Consider the following 24,458-nt stretch of genomic DNA (forward strand, 5'->3'; position numbering starts at 1 on the left):
TCTAAACATTTTCCCTGGATGAATAACAATCTGATATGGAAGAATCAGGCCCCAAAAAATATATATAACCTGATTGCCAAGTCCCAAGTGTGAAAGTCGAGAAAATTGAGTCTCATGCCATAAAAAGAGAAACGTGCGAGTGTCACCAAGCTCAATATAACGGCTATGGGCCCATGTAGTAGAACCTCATGCCACTCAACACGTGTCCTCAAACTCCCCAAATCCTTCTCAAATCTCAATGAGCCGACCACCCCAACTCTTTTCAACATTTAGCTCACCCACCCTTGTACACGTATTCTCAAAATACACCCATTTTTCTTCCCACTTATTGTATATATGCACCCATCAAACATTTGTTTTTTTATAGTATCATGAGCTTTTCGTAAATGGCTTATTATTGCTCTACTAGTTGGAGTTTGTTCTTTGTTGTTTTGCTAGAGGTGGTTGTGTGCATATCGGGTCGGGTTGGTTTGGGTTCGAGATTATATGCTAACAACAATCAAATATGGGAGTCTCCTAATCAGACATTTGCATTTGGGTTTGCTCCAGCTTCAGATGATACTTCAAGTTCACAAGACAATCGATATCAACTGGGAATTTGGTTCGCCAATCTTCCAGGAGACCGCACTCTTGCTTGGTCTGCTTATTTGTAAGTTCGTAACTTGTATCTTTTTCTTTAATGCATATTATTTTACACACCAATTTATTTTAATGTAATTGTAATAAGTTATGTATAATTAAGTTACTACTAAGACATACAATCACATCATGGGCAACCCCACGCTACGGACAATGTTGGCGTTTGCCCAGTTGAAAAACCAAATCAATTTTGAAAGGAACGTATTTTCAGTTTCTTTAGTTGTTTTTAAAAAATTATAGTTTACAGAGTTTTTGAATGTTTATAAAACTATTGATGATTTAATGTTATTGCTATCTTTGTTCAATAAACTAGGATTCGAAATTTTCATTAGTGAGTATGAATGTTTATATTCAATTTTATTTTTGCTAAGATTTTTGTGTCAGTGTATCACTTGAAAATTTATTTGTGTTTGTCCTTACCACGGAATTTATTGCGCCTACAATAGATATACAAAATTATATAAAGGAGATCTACGGTCAAAATATTGGCATACCAAAAATCGATTTACCACCACGTAATGGTGTGGTTTACTATTTTTAGAATTGATTTATGTATAGATAGATATATGTATGTAGTACAAAAATCGAGCCCGACCACACCTTTTACCGACTATAACCAATCCCAGGCCCAATCCCAAAATCCTTTATTGGGCCTCCTGTAAGCGATCCCTGCCCATGGCCTTTAACACACATAAGTAGGCATGCACAAACCGGTTTTTTTTCTGAACCGGACCGGTTCAGAAAACCGGTTCGGTTCTGGTCAACTTAGTCAAAACCAGTTCACCCTGAAACCGGTTCGGTTCTAAACCGGTCCAGCCTCAAAATAATCCGAACATATGTAAACCAGTTCGGTTCTCTAGAAACCGGTTCAAAAAAAAAACCGGTTTAAAAAACCGGTCCAAAAACTGTTTCTTAAACCGGTTCAAAAAGGGTTCAAAACCGGTTCGACGGAAAAAAGGTTTTTTTCAATTTTTTTTTTGTTTTTAGGCTAATAACTGAAAAATAGTAACTCTCGAAAACCGGTTCAAATCCGGTTCAGCAAACCGGTTCATCACCGGTTCAAAACCGGTTCAGCAAACCGGATAAAAAAAAACCGGTTCCAAACCGGTCTCAAGGGTAAAAAGGGCGAATTGGTCGGATCCGGTGGTTCGGTTCATATGCGATTCGGTTCTTAAGTGAACCGGTTCAGGCCTAAACCGGTTTCCGGTTCAGCGACTGGTTCGGTTCCTGCACCGGTTTTTTTGCACACGCCTACACATAAGTACATAACTAGACATTTCATTTATTTCAAACCATACATAGGGATCGGTCTGTTTTAACTGGTTTTAATCTCTTTCTAAATTAAGGTTATTAACTAAAATTAAATGAAAAGACAAAAGAAACTTCTTATGAATATGGGCTTCCTTTAACTGGTCGGACCACTGGGCTTTTAATAATATGGACCGGACTTTTTAACAAGTTTCAGGTCGGGTCCAAATTAGCTAATTGTCCGGATGCCCACCTATATTATATATGTATCATGAATGTGTATATGTAAATAAGCAAACATAGGATGCATTAGTCTTTACTACAATTTTTGCAGGTAATAATAACACGATGCATTTTTGTCTGAATACCTTCTCAATAGAAACGCTCCAGTCACAAAAGACGCTATCTTGGAACTTGATACAACTGGAAACCTAGTCCTTACTGACGGCAGGACCACCGCATGGACCTCAAACACCACCGACGCCGGTGTCCAATCTATGGAGTTACTAGAAAACGGCAACCTCATTCTCTATACCAGCAACCAAGACATAGCGTGGCAAAGCTTCTCACACCCATCGGACACCCTCTTGCCTGGTCAACCTTTGACAATCTCAGTCGAGTTGACTTCGTCACGGATACCCACTCGCGGCGGCGGTTATTACACTTTGAAAATACAACAACAACCTACTTCACTTAGCTTAGGTTTGACGTACAACCTACTTGCAGATCCTTATAATTTATCCATGGAAGCGCAATCTAATTATTCGTACTGGGAAACACCTGAATTTTCTAACGTCACCGGTGATGTTGTGGCGGTGCTTGGCCAAGCTGGAAGCTTTGGTGTTGTTTACGGCGGAGATTCCGTCGGAGCAGTGTATGTCTACAAGAATGACAATGACAAAAGTGAATTATCATATGCTAGTAACATAACAAATAGACCGACAGTTCTCCGGAGGCTAATTCTTGAAACTAACGGCAACCTCCGGCTGTACCGTTGGGACGACGACGTTAATAGATCCCGACAGTGGGTACCAGAATGGGCGGCCGTTTCAAACCCATGCGACATCGCCGGAGCTTGCGGAAACGGGATATGTAATTTGGACAGAAGCAAAACAAATGCTTCTTGCGAATGCTTGCCAGGTTCTTCCACCAAGGGAGATGATTTCCAGTGTACTTCGAACTCATCATTCACCGGAAATTGCAGAGCTCCCCGCCAAAACTCGACTAATTCCCAATTCAAAATCCAAACAGTTAACCAAACAAATTACTATTACTTAGAATCAGCAGTGATAGCAAATTATAGTGACATCCCAACAGTTTCGAAATGTGGTGATGCTTGTTTATCCGATTGCGATTGTGTTGCTTCCGTTTATGGGCTAAACCAAGAGACCCCATATTGTTGGGTGTTACGGAGCTTAGAGTTTGGTGGATTCGAGGATTCGGGTTCAACCATGTTCGTTAAGGTTCAGTCGAATGCATCTTCCAATAGTGAACAAAAAGATGATTCAGGGATGAGCAACAGCACTCGCGCGAAGGTTTTGGTTGTTCCCATTACCCTCAGCATGCTTGTCCTTATTGGACTCCTAAGTTGTCTGCTTTACATCAACGTTCATAAAAGGAGAGGTTTAAAAAGAGCCCTCAAGAATTCCATAATTGTCTCGGGAGCTCCTCATAATTTTAACTTTCGCATTCTACAAAACTGCACAAATCATTTTTCCGAGTTACTCGGAACAGGTATTTCGAGTTATATTGTCGATATTTTTGTTTGATATAATATGTAATTTCCCTAAATTTTACTTTTTAGGTGGATTTGGGAGTGTTTACAAGGGAACTTTAGGAGATGGGACGCTAATCGCAGTGAAAAAACTCGACAAAATGCTACCACACGGAGAAAGAGAATTTGTAACCGAAGTAAACACTATCGGGTCAATGCATCACATGAACTTGGTTCGCTTATGCGGGTATTGCTCCGAAGGTTCACAAAGGTATAAAGTTCATTAGTTGTTAACAACATTAAAGTGATATTAAAAAGTTCTATTTAGTTAAAATGTGAATATTGTAACAAAATGCAGACTTCTCGTGTACGAGTTTATGAAAAATGGATCATTAGACAAATGGTTATTTCATTCGCGTAAAACTCGAGAGAGGCTCTTGGAATGGCCAACTCGGTTCCAAATAGCGGTTGGTACAGCACAAGGCATCGCGTATTTTCATGAGCAATGTAGGAATAGGATAATACATTGTGATATCAAGCCGGAGAATATTCTTTTGGATGAAAATTTTTGTCCAAAGGTTTCCGATTTTGGATTGGCTAAGTTGATGGGAAGGGAGCACTCACAGGTTGTGACCATGGTCCGAGGAACACGAGGCTATTTGGCTCCTGAATGGATTAGCAATCGTCCTGTAACTGTAAAAGCGGATGTTTATAGTTATGGAATGCTCTTGTTAGAAATTGTTGGTGGGCGGAGAAACCTTGATATGAACTATGATGCAGATAATTTCTTTTTCCCCGGATGGGCTTTTAAGGTACAATACTCATTTGTTCTTTTACAAATTTTCTTTCATTAATTTTTCCTCCATTTCACAAAATACTCTTCATTTTCTCAAAAAATTTCTATATACAATCACGGTATCTTGTTATGTAAAAAAAGAAACAAAATGTTAAAGTGCTTTCAATATACGATAACAATGCCAATAAGTTGCCAAAAATGTTACTAATTTATGAGATTTTTTTTTATAGGAAATGAGAAACGGGGAAGTGATGAAGATAGCGGATAGACGACTAGAAGGGGCAGTAGATGTAGAGGAGCTTTTAAGAGCATTGAAAGTCGGTTTTTGGTGCATACAAGATGATGTGAACATGCGGCCTTCGATGAGTGAGGTGGTGATGATGTTGGAAGGTTCGGTAGAGGTGAATGAGCCACCAATGCCACAATCAGTTTTAGAGCTTATTGAAGAAGGGTTAGACCATGTTTACAGGGCAATGAAACGAGAGTTTAACCAATTTAGCTCTTTCACTATCACCAACATGACAAGTCAACCATCGTCTCGTGCAACATGTAGTTACTCTACAATGTCACCGAGATGATGTTGATGGAACAAAGAGGGACTACAACAACATTCAACCTTTTTTTCCTTTCAAGATTGATTGTAAAATGTTTAGGGAAATGTCAATGAACTACAGATCATTTGTTTGCTAAATTCGATTTTCATTATGTTAAGTTAAAGTCTAACTAACTGATTGACTTATCTTACTAACAATAGCATAAGTGATTATGAGTAGGTTCGGTTATGTGTAAATGAATTGGAGATAATCTTTGGGAGGTTGTAATTGATATTTTTTTAGTTTATAAATATGATAGTTTGGAAAAAATGTTCTTAATACAAACATAAATAATAATGTGCAAAGTAAATTGTACGGAAAAGAAACAAACTATAATATAGACGTTGATCCACTAAACAAATTCTTATTGACGTACGATGGGTTCTTTTCGTTTCTTTAACAAAAAAACATAAGTATTTACACAATTACACAAATTTAAACATTTGATGATGTCAATAACTTTTTTCACGTCTTTAAGCTTTGAATGTGGTTGGTAAAACCAAATATTTTTTGTGTTTACCATTCAAAATATTTATCTACAAAGCTTGGGTTAAATGAAGGAGAAGTCCTCAATTTGAAGCATGCATTTAAATATTTCGTAAAGTTAACTAGTAAGCGTCCAAAGTGAGCCCATGCCAACTTCCACATAAAGATGTTAAAATAAATTAAACATTACCAAAAAACAAAATATGCATCGTATTGGTATAGGTAGTGATATTTCCACCGATCATTTTTTATGCATCCACTGATTTTAAAGTAAGTTTACAATTATGCCCTTCATTCATTTATGTTCTAAATTAAATTATTCAAAGGAAGCATTCTCTTCTAAACCACATGCCGTTGCAATTCTTCTCCAACCTGCAATCTTAACCAACAAACGATAAGTGATCTTCAATTCTATTTGCTGGTAATCTTTCAGCCCGCAACTCCTTCTTCCTTCCTCGTCTGCTCAAGTTGTTGGTCGTCCCGTTCAACCACAATCTCTAACAGAGTCCCTCTTTCTTTCTTTTTTTTCCTTCCTTTTGTGCCTCTAAGCATGTCACCTGAATGAATCATTATTAGGAATCAATGGTTTCAGACGAGTACTCAATAAACTTAGTTGAATCGACGAGAACATTGGATTTAACAGAGTATTCGATGAGGGACTAAAGACCTAAATACCCGGAACAAAGATGTCGAATGGAGCCAAGGAGATGTGTCTGCAAGCACAAACAGCGGGTTATGAAGTAGCCCTATCGAAAATACCCGTTACCCGAATTACCCGCCCGATTTTTTCGGGTATCGGGTAAATCGAGTCGGGTAAATCGGGTATCGGGTTAACTTTTTTGGGTATTCGGGTAACCCGGTTTTTTTTCCTTAAAAAATAATGGCCCAATACTAAAACCCATTTATGATCCCTGTATGGTATATGTCCGATTGTCTGTAGTCCGCCCAATTCCCCTCCCAATCCCCTCATTCTATTCTCTCTACTCTCTACGACTAGATTTTTTTTTTATTAAAAAAAACCCTCGTCCGTCATTCCTCATATGTCAACACCGGTCATCAATCGTTGTCGCTGGTCATCAGGTCATCGTCACCGGCCATCAGATCGTCGTCGTCGGTCAGCAGCTCGTCATCGCAGGTCAGTTCTCAGTCTTGTACCGGTCATCAATTCTCGCCATTTTTTTAGTTAATCATATGATATTAAGGTGTGCAATCTTGGATTCTAAATCTGATTACTCCGATTTCAGCTATACACTTTGATTTAGTGTGAAAAATCGACCACCAAATATAACTAACGATTTCGATTTTGAAGTTACGGTTTTGTAGTGCGCATCTGTTTTTTTTTTTTTAATTCCTTTATGCCATGTTACTCTCCTGTTTGCATTCTGAATCTTGTTACCTGGTTATGTTCACCTTTTGGTGTTCTATTTGCATTCTTGAGTTTATGATGTCAAACAAATGAATGGTGGATCGGTGTACTGGAATGTAGTATAATAAATTTGTTATAAAGATACATTATGGGAATTGAACATCTTTTTTTAAAATAGATGTTTAGTAACGACAGCTGGAATGTAGTATAACAAGGGTTATTATAAACTTCTCTCACAAAACCAAACACATATGATGGAAGAAGAATTACTGTGAGACACAAAGACACTTGGTGAAAACATAAACTTGACATAGTGGTTGTCCTGATTCAGTATTTGTAGCCCTAGAGTAATTGTGAAAATGATGATTTGTTTATCTAGATTTGGCACAATAAGTTAAATGAGTTCTAGATATCACCTGCTACAGTTTGTTTCTTTTTTTTTGGGTAATGTAATAATAGTGAATAATGACGAATTGTTGTTTACTCTTTTCAAATTTATTCATCTTTATACATGTAATAATTTTGTTTTCTATTGAAGTTTTTATTATCTTTAATTGGTAAGTTGGATAGATAATAAGTTAAATGATCTTAGTCAAATTGTGTAATTTTTTATTATGATCTTATACCGATTTAGACAATAAACTATTGTGATCTTTTTTTCTTGATTATTATGTTTTTAACAGTTTTTTTGTTTTGTTTTTTTTTCTGTTTTAGATGTCAAAAACGGATGAATTATATATCATGGATTCTATGTATGAATTATATAATGATTATATTAGAATTCATTCTCCAAGTTCTACTTCAAGTACCGCCGAGTCTACCACTTCATCATCGATACTAGGGAAACGCCAAAACCCGGATTTTATGGCACCTAATCCCCCTTTGAGAAATAAACTAAGAGAAAAGATGAAGACGAACATAGTTGAATAAATTGGGGAGTTAGAAAAGTATTTGCAAGAAAGTGTTGAAGACGACTCAGAAATGTTTAGTATTCTAGATTGGTGGAAAGTGAATAGTCCAAGATTCTCAATTCTATCATTGATGGCAAGAGACGTGTTCGCCATTCCCGTCTCAACCGTGGCTTCGGAATCCGTTTTTAGCACTAGTGGGAGGGTTTTGGATCCGTTTAGGAGTTCTTTGACTCCTAAGATTGTTGAAAGTTTAATTTGTACACAAGATTGGATTTGGGGTAGCATAAGTGACACAATCGATTATGAAAAAGATTGGGAAGAAAATCAACAAATTGACAAAGGTAAATGTTTATCGTTGATTATTTTAATGATTGTAAATTTAATATCTTTTCCTTTTAATACTAAAATTATTTGACTTTTTTTTTTATATATAATTGAGCAAGATGAAGTAGTGAAGGTGCAAGAAGAACGAGTAGGTGCAAGAAGAACGAGACATGTTATTATTTTTATAATATGTAATGGTTATCTATGGTTTCTAGATTTAAAACGTGAGTTTTTTTGGTAAATGCAAAATACATGCATATACATTGATATCAAGTAATTTAAATGGTTGACTTTGGTTGTTATTATTTCATCAAAATGCATTCGTGTATACTTTTCTTTGTCTTTCAATTTTGGCTTATTCGATTTTGGCTTATTTCTAGTGTTTTAATTTACAAATCTTTCATCTAAAACAATGAGTAATAAATCTAGTGTATATATTAAACTCTTTTTTGATTCTCTTAGATTAGATTAAATTGACTAAAAAATCTCAATGTTCAAAGTTGGAGCATGACATATTTATTTCATTAAATTTATTTTTAGATGCCAATAAAATAAAAATAAAATAAAAATAAAAAAAAATCGGGTAATACCCGAATTACCCGAACCCGACCCATTACCCGAATTACCCAAACCCGAATTACCAGAATTTAATTTGGGTCGGGTAACGGGTAATTTTCTTAACATGAAAAACCCGAATTACCCGAAACCCGAAAATTTTTACCCGATCAACACACCTATTATAAAGACACCGGTGTAGGGTGTTATATCCTTTTTATCTCTTTCATTTAAAACATCGTCGTGATGTGTACACACAGTTCCATCTCCTCAAGAAACCCTCTCATCTTCTCTCGATAAAAGCCACAAGCATCACCGAAACTTCCAGAGAAACACCCATCTCCGATCAATTCCATTCCGGGACTAAGCTCACTCCAAAAGGCCCTCCCGCCACCGCCCCTCCGTTGTTTTCAAGAAACCCTCCTACACCAGCTGATAGAAAGCACTAGATTGGAAGCCTTACTCATCACCGAAGATGAAAGCTCAAAGAATTCCTAAACTAATCAAATATTAAACTCTTCTGCATCGAATCTTGAAACCTTAAAACCCCATCAACCAACAAATCAGATTTTGAAGGTTGGTTTTAATTTTGGTTCTTGCAGGTTGTTTTCTTGAAGACGACATCGTCGATTTTGCTGGTGATTTGTTAAATGCTTTTACAAGTGATTTTGCTACCTACCCATAGATTTCGCAAGTGACCGAAGAGGGAATGGTTTCCGACAACAATATGGGTTAAAGGTCTCCAGGGTGGGTGGGTGTCGAGGAAACTGGGAAGATAAAAGGGTTACCAATTATTACAAAGGATTACTCTGAGGGGCATAATTGTCCGTTGACTTTAAAAATATGTGGATGAATCAAAAATGAATGTGGAATTATCAGCTCCCTATTGGTATATGCCACAACTATAATATATTTCTGTGACATCCCCATTTTCACGGCCAGAAAAGACCGATTATGTTTATGCTTTATAAAAATCAAAGTACCTCTTTTAATAAAAATGTTGCGGAATTTGTTCCCAGAAAAACATGATAAATACGTTATCAAAGCATTTCTGAAGAAATGTATTTTTATCAATTTTAAAACATTTGGGATGTCATCGTCAATACAGAAACATAAGCATAAACAGAACTTACATTCATTATCACTAGTGATTTATATCTCCTTAATCTCTCAGTGTAATGTAACTTCATATTGACACCTGTGATTCAAATAAGCGTAAGTGGGTCAGGTTGGGAAACCTGGTGAGTACATAGGGTTTTCAACCCACAATAATATAATTATTATGTTTAAACATCAAACAATTAACCCAATTACCCGTCCCCATTATCTTCCTTACTCTTAAGGGTCTACCCTAAGAGTCATCTATCCTGCATTCGTTCATTTCGAAGTCCCTTGCTTCCAGGGTTTATAAGACAGACACTAATTCCATAGCTGCTAATGCACTAAATCCATAGCTACTAAAGTTCATTCATCAGGTACTAAATCCATAGCTACCAGTGTAGGTACTAAGTCCATAGCTACCAACACCTAACAGGTACTAAGTCCATAGCCACCCGTGTTTACCTAATAGGTACTAAGTCCATAGCTACCAGTGTTTGTCCAATAGGCACTAAGTCCATAACTGCCAATGTTATTTATTAGACACTAAGTCTATAGCTGCCAATGTTCACTCATATCATCTTTCATCTCTCATCATTCATCTACCCATGTTTTACCCAACATATTCGTAGATATAACATACATATACAGTTTAAATTATTTAAAACATGTATAAAATCGTTCATCCAACATAGATAGCAAGTATACAGGTTATATGCACACATAGCACGTAATTTATATATAATACTTCATATCTATGTGTAAGATGAAAGTAATTATGCACTCACCTGATAAGGTGGTCACTCGGTACTCGGACAGTGCTTCGTTAATCTTAAAACAATTTCCCTCGGACAAAACCTAGTATCATTACCACTAGAGTTTAGTCTAACGTTAACCGCGACTAATTAATAGTCTAGCTATTATTACTATTATATAAGCGTTAAGCAACACTCTTATATAAATCATAATAATAGCCCAAATAATTATTTTAAGGTCCTAATAATGTTACTATATTAAAACATAAGCTATACTAAAGATAGGGTAGGCATAACTCACTTACAGCGGGTTTTTCGCAAAACCGGGCTTCGCTGGAGCACCGTTCCCGAGCCAAAAGGCTCTTTTCTCGGAGCCGTCGGGCGCTCCGGGGCTTCCGTCTCGTGCTAGGGAGTTACCCTAGGCTTGGGGGGGGGGGTTGGGGCTTAGAGAGAGAAAGTAGAGAGAGAAAGTGAAGATGGATGGTGTGAAGAATGAAGGGAACCCGACACCTCTATTTATAGGCTGCCTGGGGCGTCACCACGTCGTGGTGCCTCTCACCACGTCGTGGTGTTGCGTAGGCTCCAAGGTTTCGCCTGGTGCTGACACATGGCATCGCACACAGGGTGGAAATCAGCTGATTTTCAAAAATTCATAACTTTCGCATACGAGCTCCGTTTTCGAGTTCTTTATATCCACGCGTAGGTAAAAATAATTTCTACAACTTTCATTTTGATTCCGTCGGCTAATTCTCGACCAATCTTAAATTTAACAGTACGAGGAGATTATACTGTTAAATGTCCGCGTAAAATTCATAACTTCTTCATACGGACTCCGTTTTCGTCTGTCTTCTTACCGTTGAATTCCTATTAATGATATTTTCAACTATCATTTAGGTCTCGTAGGCAAAAAACCGCTCGATCTAAAATTCGAGTTTCGGGTCGTGCACTACTATGTCAAATCTTAGAAAATTCATAACTTCATCATACAAAGTCAGATTTGGGCGTTCTTTTTTTGTATGTTCTCGGTTTAACGTATACTATAAATTTTGTTTAGATCACTAAGGCTAAAAAGTCATCTATCGTAAATCCACTATTTACGTTTCCCGGTGCCGTGCCGGTTTTGCCGCGAAACTTCGACGAGCCATAACTTCTTCGTTATAACTCGGATTTCGGCGTTCTTTATATGTACGGAACCCTTGTGACATATTCTAAAACTTGGTTAAGATTACTCCTTCTAAATAATCTTCCATCAAAAACTCATTTTTGATGCTCATTGTCTCTAAATTAACTAGCCCGGATCTGCGGACGTTACAATTTCCAACCCAACATTAAAGTTTTAGGTGTTGTTTGTTTTTTGTCTGCAGATCTTCTTGGTCTTTTCTGTTTGCGTCGTGAAGGCCTCTTACAGACATTAGGCTTCACAAACTGTTTGTTTTTTGAAGACTACATGTGTCTTTTTTTGGCGCAGATGTGGACGAGAGTCTTCAAAACTCTTCAAACATTTTCTAGCCTAAAAAACACATATATCTTTGTTTTGTTTTATTTTATCTAAGATTTATTCTAAATTTATCTATGATTGTAAACAAAAAGTTGCACGTTGTGTACCAAGGCAAAGAAACAAAATAACAAAAATGGAGGAATACGAGACAAAACTAAAAACAATGAATAATATACTTGAAAACTAGTTCTGGAATTAAATTACAAAGACACCTACATCTCACATTTATACCAAAACAAAAGCTATTTGACTACAACTCTAAAACTAAAAGAAAAGCAATTAAATTAAAAACTTCCAAAGAAAAACCCACGGATTAAAATCCGATTAACCCAACAATCACCCCCTTAATCGGATTGGTCATACCACTCGTTCAAAACACTGACGGTTCCTCTTCGATTAGACCCGCTTATTCTTTTTCCCATTTAAGACAATCGTTTTTATAGTGACCAAGCTCACCACATTTGTAACATCTAACATGACTTTTATCCCGGACACGTTCATTACCATCTCGACTTCTCCCGGACCCCCGACCTCTTCCCCGGTCATGTCCAAAGTCATCCCGATTTGAACGTCCATTGCCACAATGCTTACAAACATGTGATTTTTCCTCACTAGCCAACAATAACCCACCTTGAGTGTCCTCCACTTTCTCGGTTCCTCTTATACGCTCCTCATATGTCTTCAATCTACCAACCGCTTCATCAAATAACATTGAATCCAACTCGAAACATTGCTCTATTGAAGCCACGATTTGAAGAAACGACTTAGGCATCTGTAACATCCCAATTTTCAAGGCCAAAAATTTCATTTTAATTAAGTAATTTATAAAATAGTTAACCAAAACATCGCCATTGTTACATCAATCCACAAAACCATAATATCGTATCTCAAAACCAAATCACCAAGAGTAATGAAATTCAGAGTACAATCCCAGGAGTCTCATAGTGCGGAATCCAGTGTGTGTGTGATGTGCTGCTACCGCGCCGACTCCTTCCCCTTCGCGAAGAGGTACCTGAAACCAAAACTGTAAACCGTAAGCACAAAGCTTAGTGAGTTCCCCCCATCATACCACATACCACATAATGCCTATCTCTCGGTATCTTTCAACCGGCATCTGTCTGTCATAACTGGGAGCTGGGCTCCCCTTCGGTATCTTTCAACCGGTAACCGGGGACTAACCTCCCATTCGGTATCTTTCAACCGGTAACCGGGAGCTAACCTCCCATTCGGTATCTTTCAACCGGTAACCGGGAGCTAACCTCCCCTTCGGTATCTTTCAACCGGTAACTGCCTTCGATATCTTTCAACCGGTAACCCGAGACTATTTCACCCCTACCACTATCACATAATAACATATCATAATCATACTGCTAGGCATGCATGGGTACTATCTTCCCCTTCGGTATCTTTCAACCGGTAACTAGGGGTCATATCACCCTTACCACTACTGACACATATATCATAGCATCCTACCATATAATGCATATCAGATAGCAACACACCAGATAATTATCACAAAGACAATCATCTAACAAATAATTCCTACTAGTGGGTCGGCATTGTGGCCGTAGACCTACTCCTACTGGAAGGTAACTCACCTCGATGTCGTGTAGTGTCTGAAATGTCCCCTGCGTGAAGATCGACTCTCCTTGACTCCTCAATCCCTACACGACGACCCTTCTAAGTCATCAAATGGAATATACAACCCTAACCAGGGTCAACTCAAGTCCAGTCAAAGTCAATATTGGTCAAAGTCAACACCCAGTTGACCTGACTCGCCGAGTCCATACTTCACTAACCCGATCCAACCCCGACTCTACTCGTCGAGTCTAGGAAGAACTCGACGGGTTCTCCTTCATTCAAACCATCGGGACCATCTTCAACCGACTCGTCGAGTTCATCCTTGAACTCGTCGAGTTCATCTCCCTCATAAGAAAGTGTCCGATCTATGACTCGCCGAGTTGTATGAACAAATCGTCGAGTCCATCTTCAAAGATTGGGAGATTGCCTTGGACTCGCCGAGTCTGTTCATCCACTCGCCGAGTCCCATGATTCCCAGGCCCCCTTTTTGCGTCTAAACAACTAAGGGACTTCCTTCCCTAACAACTGGTCCATCCACAAAAAAGATTTGGTGGTCAATACACACCGACTCGCCAAGTCCCAAGAACGACTCGTCGAGCCCATCCATGACCACAAAAAAGATTTGGTGGTCAATACACACCGACTCGCCAAGTCCCTGAAAACCTATGACGCTCGCACTGATCGATCATCCGCAATCTCGACCTCTAGAGGGCAATCCAACACGCCCGAAGACTCAGGGAACCTCTTGCTAAGCGCAAGAGAGACAAATGATCGGGTAGCACCCGAATCAAACAACACTTGAACTGGGATATCGTTCACATGGAACGATCCTAAACAAGACATATCATATGGCACATCAATATCATAAGCAACATAAACTAAAGGCTAGGGAGAAGAAATCATACCCGTCACCACATCGGGTGCGGCGCGTGTCTCCTCGGTAGTCAACTGGAAGGCTCGGCTCCTCATCACTGGAGCCTCTGTCTTGCCCTGTCGGCCATCGGTAATCTGCAAGGTCGCTGGAGCTGGCGCCTTTACTGGCGCTGCTGCTGACAACTGAGGGCAATTGGCCTTTTTATGGCCCTTTTTATGGCCCTGCCTTGATTGACCCGAAAATCATCGGGTCGACTCAAGGATACCTCTCATGATCTCAGAAGCAATGAAATCACGTAGTCCCTCATCAACTGGCTCGGTACCTGCTCCCGAACCTGATCCTGAACCGGATCCTGACCCTGAACCTCCTCCTCCGTGTCGTGTGATCATCATCATTCTGAAACATAACACATAACTGTCAGAATCATACATAAACCTCGAGAGGTTTCATACACTCTACAAGTTTCCTGGTTCCATCTCGGCCCTCCTCGATTCGAGTACAGATCCTCTGCTTTCAGTAGTATGGGACCATACTACCTTCCACATCTATCCGTACTTTCCTCGAGGATTGCTTCGACTTCACCAAGTCCCTCCTATTACTGTTGCACTCTTTTCCAATCTCGTCCTAGGCTTACCCTAGGGTAACTCTCCGACCTACTCTCCGCCATCAGCTGCATAAGGAACCCATGCTACCTTTACCTAAGTAGCTCGCGAATACCATTACATATTTCTAAGACCAGATAATTCTTCGAATGAAAGGTCCTACCCCACAACGGTTGGACTCAAACAAGAGCTGCGCAGTAGGGCTAGACCTAACCTTCTGGAATTATTTCGTCCTTGCAATATGTAACTTAACGTATTCGTTTACTAGTTAGCTAAAAATAACTAGGACTCCCGAGGCACAAAGCAACAACATTCGGGCATTGAGTAACCCAATCAAATCGTACTTTATCCAAGCTATCATATAACTGACTAACAGTATTATCTTGCAACTCAAAAGCACATATAGCAGGCATATTAGGCATCTTCCTAGATCCTTAGCCCTAATCTAGCATGCATTTCTCATACATATACAGTAGCCATATAAGGCATCCTTCCTAGATACTTTAGCCCTAATCTAGCATGCAATTCTCATAATCATATCATATCATAACATAACATGTATGGGTATCTTGGGGAAAATTTACTTGAGCTCAGCCGGTTGCGCACATCACATATCTTGTTCTTTTTCAAAGTTCTTTTTTCTCTTTTCAAACTTCTTTTCAAATTCCTTTATATAAAATGATTTTACTTCTGAAAATTTATATACCAAGTCCTTAGTTTGAGTCCAGACACACTCGAGAGCGTGCCCGAATCCCTCAAACCAAGGCTCTGATACCAACTTGTAACATCCCAATTTTCAAGGCCAAAAATTTCATTTTAATTAAGTAATTTATAAAATAGTTAACCAAAACATCGCCATTGTTACATCAATCCACAAAACCATAATATCGTATCTTAAAACCAAATGAAATTCAGAGTACAATCCCAGGCGTCTCATAGTGCGGAATCCAGTGTGTGTGTGTGATGTGCTGCTACCGCGTCGGCTCCTTCCCCTTCGCTGAACAGGTACCTGAAACCAAAACTGTAAACCGTAAGCACAAAGCTTAGTGAGTTCCCCCCATCATACCACATACCACATAATGCCTATCTCTCGGTATCTTTCAACCGGTATCTGTCTGGCATAACTGGGAGCTAGGCTCCCCTTCGGTATCTTTCAACCGGTAACCAGGGACTAACCTCCCCTTCGGTATCTTTCAACCGGTAATCGGGAGCTAACCTCCCCTTCGGTATCTTTCAACCGGTAACCGGGAGCTAACCTCCCCTTCGGTATCTTTCAACCGGTAACTGCCTTCGGTATCTTTCAACCGGTAACCCGGGACTATTTCACCCCCTACCACTATCACATAATAACATATCATAATCATACTGCTAGGCATGCATGGGTACTATCTTCCCCTTCGTTATCTTTCAACCGGTAACTAGGGGTCATATCACCCCTACCACTACTGACACATATATCATAGCATCCTAGCACATAAAGCATATCAGATAGCAACACACCAGATAATTATCACAAAGACAATCATCTAACAAATAATTCCTACTAGTGGATCGACATTGTGGCCGTAGACCCACTCCTATTGGAAGGTAACTCACCTCAATGTCGTGTAGTGTCTGAAATGTCCCCTGCGTGAAGATCGACTCTCCTCGACTCCTCAATCCCTACACGACGACCCTTCTAAGTCATCAAATGGAATATACAACCCTAACCAGGGTCAACTCAAGTCCAGTCAAAGTCAATATTGGTCAAAGTCAACACCCAGTTGACCTGACTCGCCGAGTTGGTCTACCAACTCGTCGAGTCCATACTTCACTAACCCGATCCAACCCCGACTCTACTCGTCGAGTCTAGCAAGAACTCGATGGGTTCTCCTTCATTCAAACCATTGTTACCATCTTCAACCGACTCGTCGAGTTCATCCTTGAACTCGTCGAGTTCATCTCCCTCATAAGAAAGTGTCCAGTCTATGACTCGCCGAGTTGTATGAACAACTCGTCGAGTCCATCTTCAAATATTGGGAGATTGCCTTGGACTCGCCGAGTCTGTTCATCCACTCGTCGAGTCCCATGATTCCCAGGCCCCCTTTTTGCGTCTAAAAAACTAAGGGACTTCCTTCCCTAATAACTGGTCCATCCACAGAAAAGATTTGGTGGTCAATACACACCGACTCGCCGAGTCCCAAGAACGACTCGTCGAGCCCATCCATGATTCCCAGGCCCCCTTTTTGCGTCTAAAAAACTAAGGGACTTCCTTCCCTAATAACTGGTCCATCCATAGAAAAGATTTAGTGGTCAATACACACCGACTCGCCGAGTCCCAAGAACGACTCGTCGAGCCCATCCATGACCATTACCATACAGTCGATTTAGATGGGTCTTAATTCATTAAAACCATAGATCTGGTCCCCTAATGTCCATTTTACACGTAAAGTTTCCAACTTGGTGCACATGAAAGGGGTCTTTGGCTCAAAAGGCCATTAAAAGTGATCTACAAGGTGCATGGGGCTCTCATGGCCATAGAGTTGGCACCTTTATGCCATGAGACCCCTCCAATAACTCAGATCTGAGGGTAAGACTCCATATAACACTCCACAAATCTGAAAATGGCTTGGAAAGCCCTAAATGCACCCAAAATCTAAGCCCTAAGGATGAATAACCATATGGAAGACCAAGACAGGGGCATTTTACCTTGATTGAGCTGAAAATGGACCAAAATCTCTGGATCTCCAAGCCTCAACTCGAACTCTCAAGCTTCTTTCTTCTTGTCAAGCTTCACAATCCACCAAATGCACCAAAATGGCCTTAGAACACACAAAAACGGCTAGGGTTTCGATATACAACTCTCTGGGAGTGATAGGGACGATGGAGGCTAAGATAAGGTGTTTAAATAGGGTGCAAACCCTCAAATTTAGGGTTTCACTCAAACAACACCTACTCGCCGAGTCAGTCTCCGACTCGTCGAGTAGGTCACTTAAGCTTCCCGTGGATCCCGACTCTACTCGACGAGTTGGGCCACCAACTCGTCGAGTCCCAGAGAAAATACATACAATTCTTGAATAAAATACATACCAGGAATCAGGTGTTACAACATCAAATCTAGTAACCTTTTTACCAAATCACCTTCTTCAAGCTCATATCCAAGACTCCTTACTTTTGAAGCTAAACCGGATAATTTTGTCACAAAATCATCGACCGTTTCACCCTCCTTCATGCACAAGCTTTCAAGCTCCCTTTTTAAGGTTGCAAGTTGAGCCGTTCTCACCCGATCCACTCCTAAATACCGTGTTTTTAGCCCATCCCACACTTTCTTTGGTTCGGTGTAACTCGCCATTTGCAACACCATGTCTTCGGGTATCGCTTGAAACAAAAAGGCAAGAGCTTGTTTTGACTTCTTTTGATCCGATGCTTCACCTAACGCATTTGGTTCGACCATCTCCCATATGCCGTGTGCATCCATAATCGACTTGACTTTGACCGCCCACACCAGATAATTCGTTGGAGTCAAAACCGGAACTTGATACGTCATCGAACCTCCTTCTTTAACCAACGACATCCTTTTCTCCTTAACCTCGACTTCTTTAATCAAACTTGTTCCGAGAGCACTCTTCCACCGGAAAACAAGACAAGGTCACGACCACCTTTACCGTCTTCCGTCACCTGCAAAACAAACTAAATCAAAACAACCTGCTTTGACGTCTTCTCGTCCGTTTATTTCGCGCCTCCGGTTAGTCTCTCACAAGCCCGATTAAAAGAAACCGAAGTTGATTGTAATTAACCTCGAATCACACCCCCTTCAACGAAACCGCTCTGATACCAAGTGTAAACAAAAAGTTGCACCTTGTGTACCAAGGCAAAGAAACAAAATAACAAAAATAGAGGAATACGAGACAAAACTGAAAACAATGAATAATATACTTGAAAACTAGTTCTGGAATTAAATTACAAAGACATCTACATCTCACATTTATACCGAAACAAATGCTATTTGACTACTAGAAAAGCAATTAAATTAAAAACTTCCAAAGAAAAACCCACGGATTAAAATCCGATTAACCCAACAATGATAAACAATTTGGAATAAAAAATTACAATACTTAAAGAAAAAATGTTCGACGACACAATCATGACATTTGTGACAAATTTATAAATAAATATTTAATTACAATAATGGTCGTTGGAACTGTTTATATAGATATGAAAAAAAAATCTTAATATTGTCTTATATTTTTGTGCCAAATTTTATAAAATGTTATTTAATGTGGTATCATTCATTTCTTGGGAAAAATATTTGTGATCAGTTTTTAATTGATTTAATTGAAAAGGTAAAATGAAAATTTTAAAAATTTCATTTAGAATCAAAGTTTATTTCCATCCATTTTATGTGTTAAATCATTTTATCCCTAATTACAAAGTTTAGGTATAATTTTTCGATCAAAGTTTGTTGGGTTTTTTTTATCAAATATATACGTTAATTTGTACCATTTTATTTTCATTTTTTTTACAATAGTACATAAAAGTTGATCTACGTTTGTTAATTATCTATCATAGTCATAAAATTATTGAAAAACTCCTATAAGTTTTAAAATATATCAGTTTAATTAGATTTTAGTTTATTTTAACAACATGTAGATTTTAAAAAACAAACAATCTTCTTCTTTCAGACTGCAGATGTTTGGTCAACCTTTTCTACTGCAAATGTTTGCAGATATAATCCGCAGATTGCAAACATTTTGCCTCAGAAAAAACAAACAACATCTTATTTTCGGGTGCGTCAATATAACTTTTTGCACCATTGGTATATAAAGACATAATACAAAGCCAAATTTAGCATTGATTTTCATCAAATGCTGGTAAACTTCATATGTTATCTTTCGTCCTTCTAATTTTAGATTTATATATTTATAATTTCTATTTTGTATACATATATATTTTAAGTTAATTATATATATATATATATATATATATATATATATTAATCATGTATAACTATATCATAGTATAATTTATAAAGTTAGATAATAAATAGAATGTGGTTTTGACAATCTAGAAGCTACAAAAAAGACTAGCAATATATTTTTAGTGTAATGAATTCTAGATGAATCATTATTTTTACAACTTTTTAACATCATTTTGATACACAAAATGATGTAAAATGGGTTAGATCTGATATTAGGAGTGTTTGGTTTTATGTTTTGAAACTCCTTATCCATTTATTAGCTTCTTTAAAAAGTTAATAAAGTATAAAAAATGCTTAACAATAAAAACTGGATTTTAAAATGATTTTTCTAGTCTTTAGGTTTCATTTTAGTAAATCAGTGTTTATCATTATATGCATTTTACTTCCGAAGGTTTCATTAAACCCTAATTTAACATAATGCAAACTCAAACACGAATGAAACATAGGCACATAGCTGTAATAAATTGTTTCATAAAAATCATTATATTTTAGTTTTTCTTTTTTAATTTTGAAGTGGTATGATAAAATTTAGTTTTGGTTTGACTTTGGATTTTTATTTATTTATTTATTTTTTTTTCAACATCAACTAAGTATTGAATACTTTAAAAAGCAAGGCCCATTGTAGACGGTTGGACCAACTACCTGGACCGTACCGGTTTTTTTAAAATACCTAAAAACAGAGCTAAACCGGGTACGGGGATTAACACTGTAACAGCCAGCTACTCAGCCACCCAGCCAACTACTTCACCTGTTCGATTTCGGTTCTTCGATACACTCTAGGAGGCCTCCATTGTTGATTGTTCTCTCTCCTCCAAAATCAACCATCGATTTCTCCAATCACAAATTCCCTCAGAAAACATCGCCCACGCTTTATAAACCTCATTCACCATCCTCCTCTCTCAGTTGATTTGATTTCTTCACTTTCATTGTCATATTTCCAAGCAACAACAATGGCGCAAGTAGTTGCTACCAAGTTGCTTCATAATTCATTTCTCACCAATGGATCTCTTAACAATCAGATTGAGAAGATCAAACCTTCTGGTTTCGCTTCCAATGGCCGGATTATCCCCAGCCACCATCGTATTCTTACCGTCACCGCAAGGAGAACGGCGGACCTCCAGGTTGTTCCCGTCACACCTGAAGATATACCTAAGGTTTGTAATTTCTCCACTTCATTTGATTTTAGGCTTAAATGTTGTCGTTAAACGAAATCGTTGTTTGTATGTTTGCACACATTTGTTGTTCCTAATTCAAAATTACAATGCGTTAATCAGATAGGAGAGCAGAGTTATCAAGTTTTAGGAAAGGGTGATAGTTCAGTTGCTATGTGGTCGAAGCCCATAATTAAGCGCAAGACGAAAATTGTTTGTACAATTGGTCCATCCACTGACACAAAGGAAATGATATGGAAGCTGGCTGAGGCTGGGATGAATGTTGCAAGACTAAACATGTCACATGGAGATCATTCTTCTCATCAGAAAGTCATTGATCTGGTTAAAGAATACAATGCTCAACATAAGGATAATGTCATTGCAATCATGCTTGACACCAAGGCACGTTTCCTCATATCACCAATTCCAATTTTTTGTCCCACCCAATGACACAATCAACTCAACCTTTTTCCCTAATCAACTGATGCCTTTTTGCAGGGACCTGAGGTCAGGAGTGGGGACTTGCCACAACCAGTTAACTTAGCAAGTGGCCAAGAATTCACTTTCACAATAAAAAGAGGTGTTGGTACAGCAGACTGTGTTAGTGTTAATTATGATGATTTTGTTAATGATGTAGAAGCTGGTGACATGCTTCTGGTTGATGGTATGTTAACCTGACAGCTTTATTTACAGGAATAATATAATTCTTGTTTCTTGATTATCAAAAGTTATAAGTTGTTGTTGTTCACCATTGAAAGGTGGTATGATGTCGTTGTTGGTGAAATCGAAGACAGAAGATTCAGTAAAATGTGAAGTTATAGATGGTGGAGAGCTCAAGTCTAGACGCCATTTAAATGTCAGAGGAAAAAGTGCAACTCTACCATCTATCACTGGTTAGACTCTCATTCAATAATAGTACAACCTTTATGATGGCAATTTTTTTTGAGAATGTAATCGTTTATTTTATTTTGAAACAGAAAAGGATTGGGATGATATCAAATTTGGTGTGGACAATCAAGTTGATTTCTATGCGGTTTCTTTTGTTAAAGATGCAGAGGTTATCCATGAGTTGAAGAATTATCTAAAAAGTAAGTAAATTATACGAGTCACCAAGATCTTTGCATTTCAAGTTGCATTACTCTTATAAATTCTTTATTGTCTTGGCAGGCTGTGGTGCAGATATTCAAGTTATCCCAAAGATTGAAAGTGCAGACTCCATACCAAATTTGCATTCAATTATCACAGCATCTGATGGGGTAAATTTTTAAATTTAGTGTTTTATTCTTCATATGGAATTTGGAAGTTTGTTAATGTGGTTATCTTGGTTTTGATTTAATTTAGGCCATGGTTGCAAGAGGGGATCTTGGTGCAGAGCTGCCAATTGAAGAGGTTCCATTGTTGCAGGTAAAGAAGAAAGGGTACTTTTAGTTTTAGCATAGATATTAAAAAACAGTGGATTAATAAAATAAGTCGTGTGGTAATGAAATTATAGGAAGAGATAATCAGGACATGTCGTAGCATGGGAAAAGCTGTAATAGTTGCAACAAATATGCTTGAAAGCATGATTGTTCATCCTACTCCTACCCGTGCTGAGGTGTCAGACATTGCTATTGCTGTTAGAGAGGGTGCTGATGCAGTCATGCTTTCTGGAGAAACTGCTCATGGAAAGTAAGACATCTTTCTTTTTTGACTTAATCTTGAGCGACTTAATGGGTTGCCTTAATGTATTAGGACTTATATTCTTATTTATTTATTTATTTTGTCAAATTGCAGGTTTCCTCTAAAAGCAGTTAATGTGATGCACACAGTGTCGTTAAGAACCGAATCAAGCTTAATGAGCGGGGGAACACTTTCTAGTCTTAATCAAGCATTTAAGGTGGATAACTGCTTTTTTTCATATATATAATTTATGTTATTCTTTTCTACTTTAATAAAATGTTAATTTTTTTTTTTTTTTTTTTTTTTTTTTTTTTGTTAAAGAACCATATTAGTGAAATGTTTGCATACCATGCTACATCAATGTCAAACACTCTTGGAACTTCAATTGTTGTATTCACTAGAACAAGTTCCATGGCTGTCCTACTCAGCCATTATCGACCCAATGGCACTATATTTGCCTTCACAGACAAGTAAGTCTTTTTTTTTTTTAATAAAAAATTATGAGTTTATATATATATATATATATATATATATATATATATATATATATATATATTATAGATTTTGTTACTGAATTTGGATAATGTGTGTCTAAAAACAGTAAAAGGGTACAGCAGAAATTGGCTTTGTATCAAGGAGTTTGCCCCATTTACATGGAGTTCTCAGATGATTCTGAGAAAACATTTGCAGATGCTCTTTCTCTCTTGAAGGTGAGATTCAATCATAAGAAGAAGTATTTGTTGTTTTTAGTTCATAATATATTATGGTTATGAGTTATGACTTATGAATGAAAAAGTAAAGTAAATTGAATGAAATATAAATGTGTACAGAATCAAGGGATGATGAAGGAAGGTGAGCATGTAGCTCTTCTTCAGAGCGGGAGAAACCCCATTTGGCGGTTTCAATCCAACCACAATATTCAGGTCAGAAAGGTGGTGTAGATCAGCACTCAGCAGTAAAGAAGAGACCAATTTGAATTATTATTCTTATTTTATTTTTGTTTGTCATCCAATTAGCGTAAGGTTTTAATTCTACTACCTAATGTTTTTGTGCTTCTTTATCAACTTAAGTTGCAATTTAATTTAGTTTCTTTAATATGTGTAGCGAATTCTGATTGTTGGCAAAATAATAGTAGTATTTGTTGTCATTATTTGAGTTTAATTGTAGAAGCATTGAAATGATTGTGTTATTGACAAAAGAAAAGAACCCTCTGTTTGACTCCCTTGGATACAATGGTCATCGAATGCAAAATTAAGGCGGCATGTGATGTGGCCTAGGGAGTTGCTGAAAAGGCGCATCTCAGCCAATAGCTATGTGTGACAACAAATACGTTTTTCTATTCAGCATGCATGGCTCTTAGTACTGATTACTGTGATTGGTGAGCTTTTGATAATTAACCTCTTTCTTTAAACAAACAGTACCTAATGGCTAATGTGTGGTGAGATTGAAGCTTAAGAAACACAAATTCAACACCCTCTCAACATACAAGGAAAGTTGCCATAAGCTTCTTCATCTATAAAGAAAGACCTTTCTCGAGAAGAGAAGAGAAGAAGGTAAACTTTCAAGCCGTAGCTTGCTGGTTTTTCCATCATCCAATCAAAAAAGAAACTCGCCTAAGCAACAAATTCTTATCCCAGACCTGTCATGAGGA

The 24,458-nt window shown here is 38.0% G+C and overlaps 3 protein-coding genes and 1 long non-coding RNA gene across 5 annotated transcripts; 3 read left to right on the forward strand and 1 right to left on the reverse strand.

Annotated features, from left to right (window-relative positions):
• The first annotated feature begins 345 nt into the window (after positions 1 to 345).
• LOC145161673 (Protein kinase superfamily protein) lies at positions 346 to 5,241 on the forward strand. Of its 2 annotated transcripts, none has more exons than XM_079081251.1 (5): positions 346 to 649; positions 2,267 to 3,621; positions 3,692 to 3,872; positions 3,960 to 4,413; positions 4,628 to 5,241. In XM_079081251.1, the coding sequence occupies exons 1-5, from the start codon at positions 387 to 389 to the stop codon at positions 4,973 to 4,975; spliced, it is 2,601 nt and encodes an 866-aa protein (XP_078937377.1). In that variant the 5' UTR covers positions 346 to 386; the 3' UTR covers positions 4,976 to 5,241. The 2 variants fall into 2 exon arrangements, with proteins under 2 accessions (XP_078937377.1, XP_078937378.1); XM_079081252.1 differs by having other exon boundaries at positions 543 to 649; positions 2,222 to 3,621.
• A 1,179-nt stretch (positions 5,242 to 6,420) lies between these two features.
• On the forward strand, positions 6,421 to 8,382 carry LOC145157195 (uncharacterized). Its single transcript, XR_013737157.1, has 3 exons — positions 6,421 to 6,611; positions 7,557 to 8,094; positions 8,197 to 8,382. It is a non-coding gene; the product is annotated as an uncharacterized LOC145157195 (long non-coding RNA).
• Positions 8,383 to 18,122: 9,740 nt separating this feature from the next.
• LOC145158786 (uncharacterized) lies at positions 18,123 to 18,593 on the reverse strand. The gene has a single exon (XM_079077631.1). It carries the CDS (start codon positions 18,591 to 18,593, stop codon positions 18,123 to 18,125), a length of 471 nt encoding a protein of 156 aa, XP_078933757.1.
• A 2,096-nt stretch (positions 18,594 to 20,689) lies between these two features.
• LOC145161674 (plastidial pyruvate kinase 2-like) lies at positions 20,690 to 23,957 on the forward strand. The gene is made up of 12 exons (XM_079081253.1): positions 20,690 to 21,151; positions 21,272 to 21,550; positions 21,647 to 21,812; positions 21,907 to 22,041; positions 22,126 to 22,236; positions 22,316 to 22,404; positions 22,490 to 22,552; positions 22,641 to 22,816; positions 22,922 to 23,024; positions 23,129 to 23,277; positions 23,409 to 23,517; positions 23,638 to 23,957. The coding sequence occupies exons 1-12, from the start codon at positions 20,948 to 20,950 to the stop codon at positions 23,746 to 23,748; spliced, it is 1,695 nt and encodes a 564-aa protein (XP_078937379.1). The 5' UTR covers positions 20,690 to 20,947; the 3' UTR covers positions 23,749 to 23,957.
• The last annotated feature ends 501 nt before the right edge of the window (positions 23,958 to 24,458 follow it).

Source organism: Lactuca virosa, chromosome 2 (assembly GCF_052849685.1).
Source record: "Lactuca virosa cultivar CGN04683 chromosome 2, Lactuca_virosa_CGN04683_v6, whole genome shotgun sequence".
NCBI classification, from domain to species: Eukaryota; Viridiplantae; Streptophyta; class Magnoliopsida; order Asterales; family Asteraceae; genus Lactuca; species Lactuca virosa.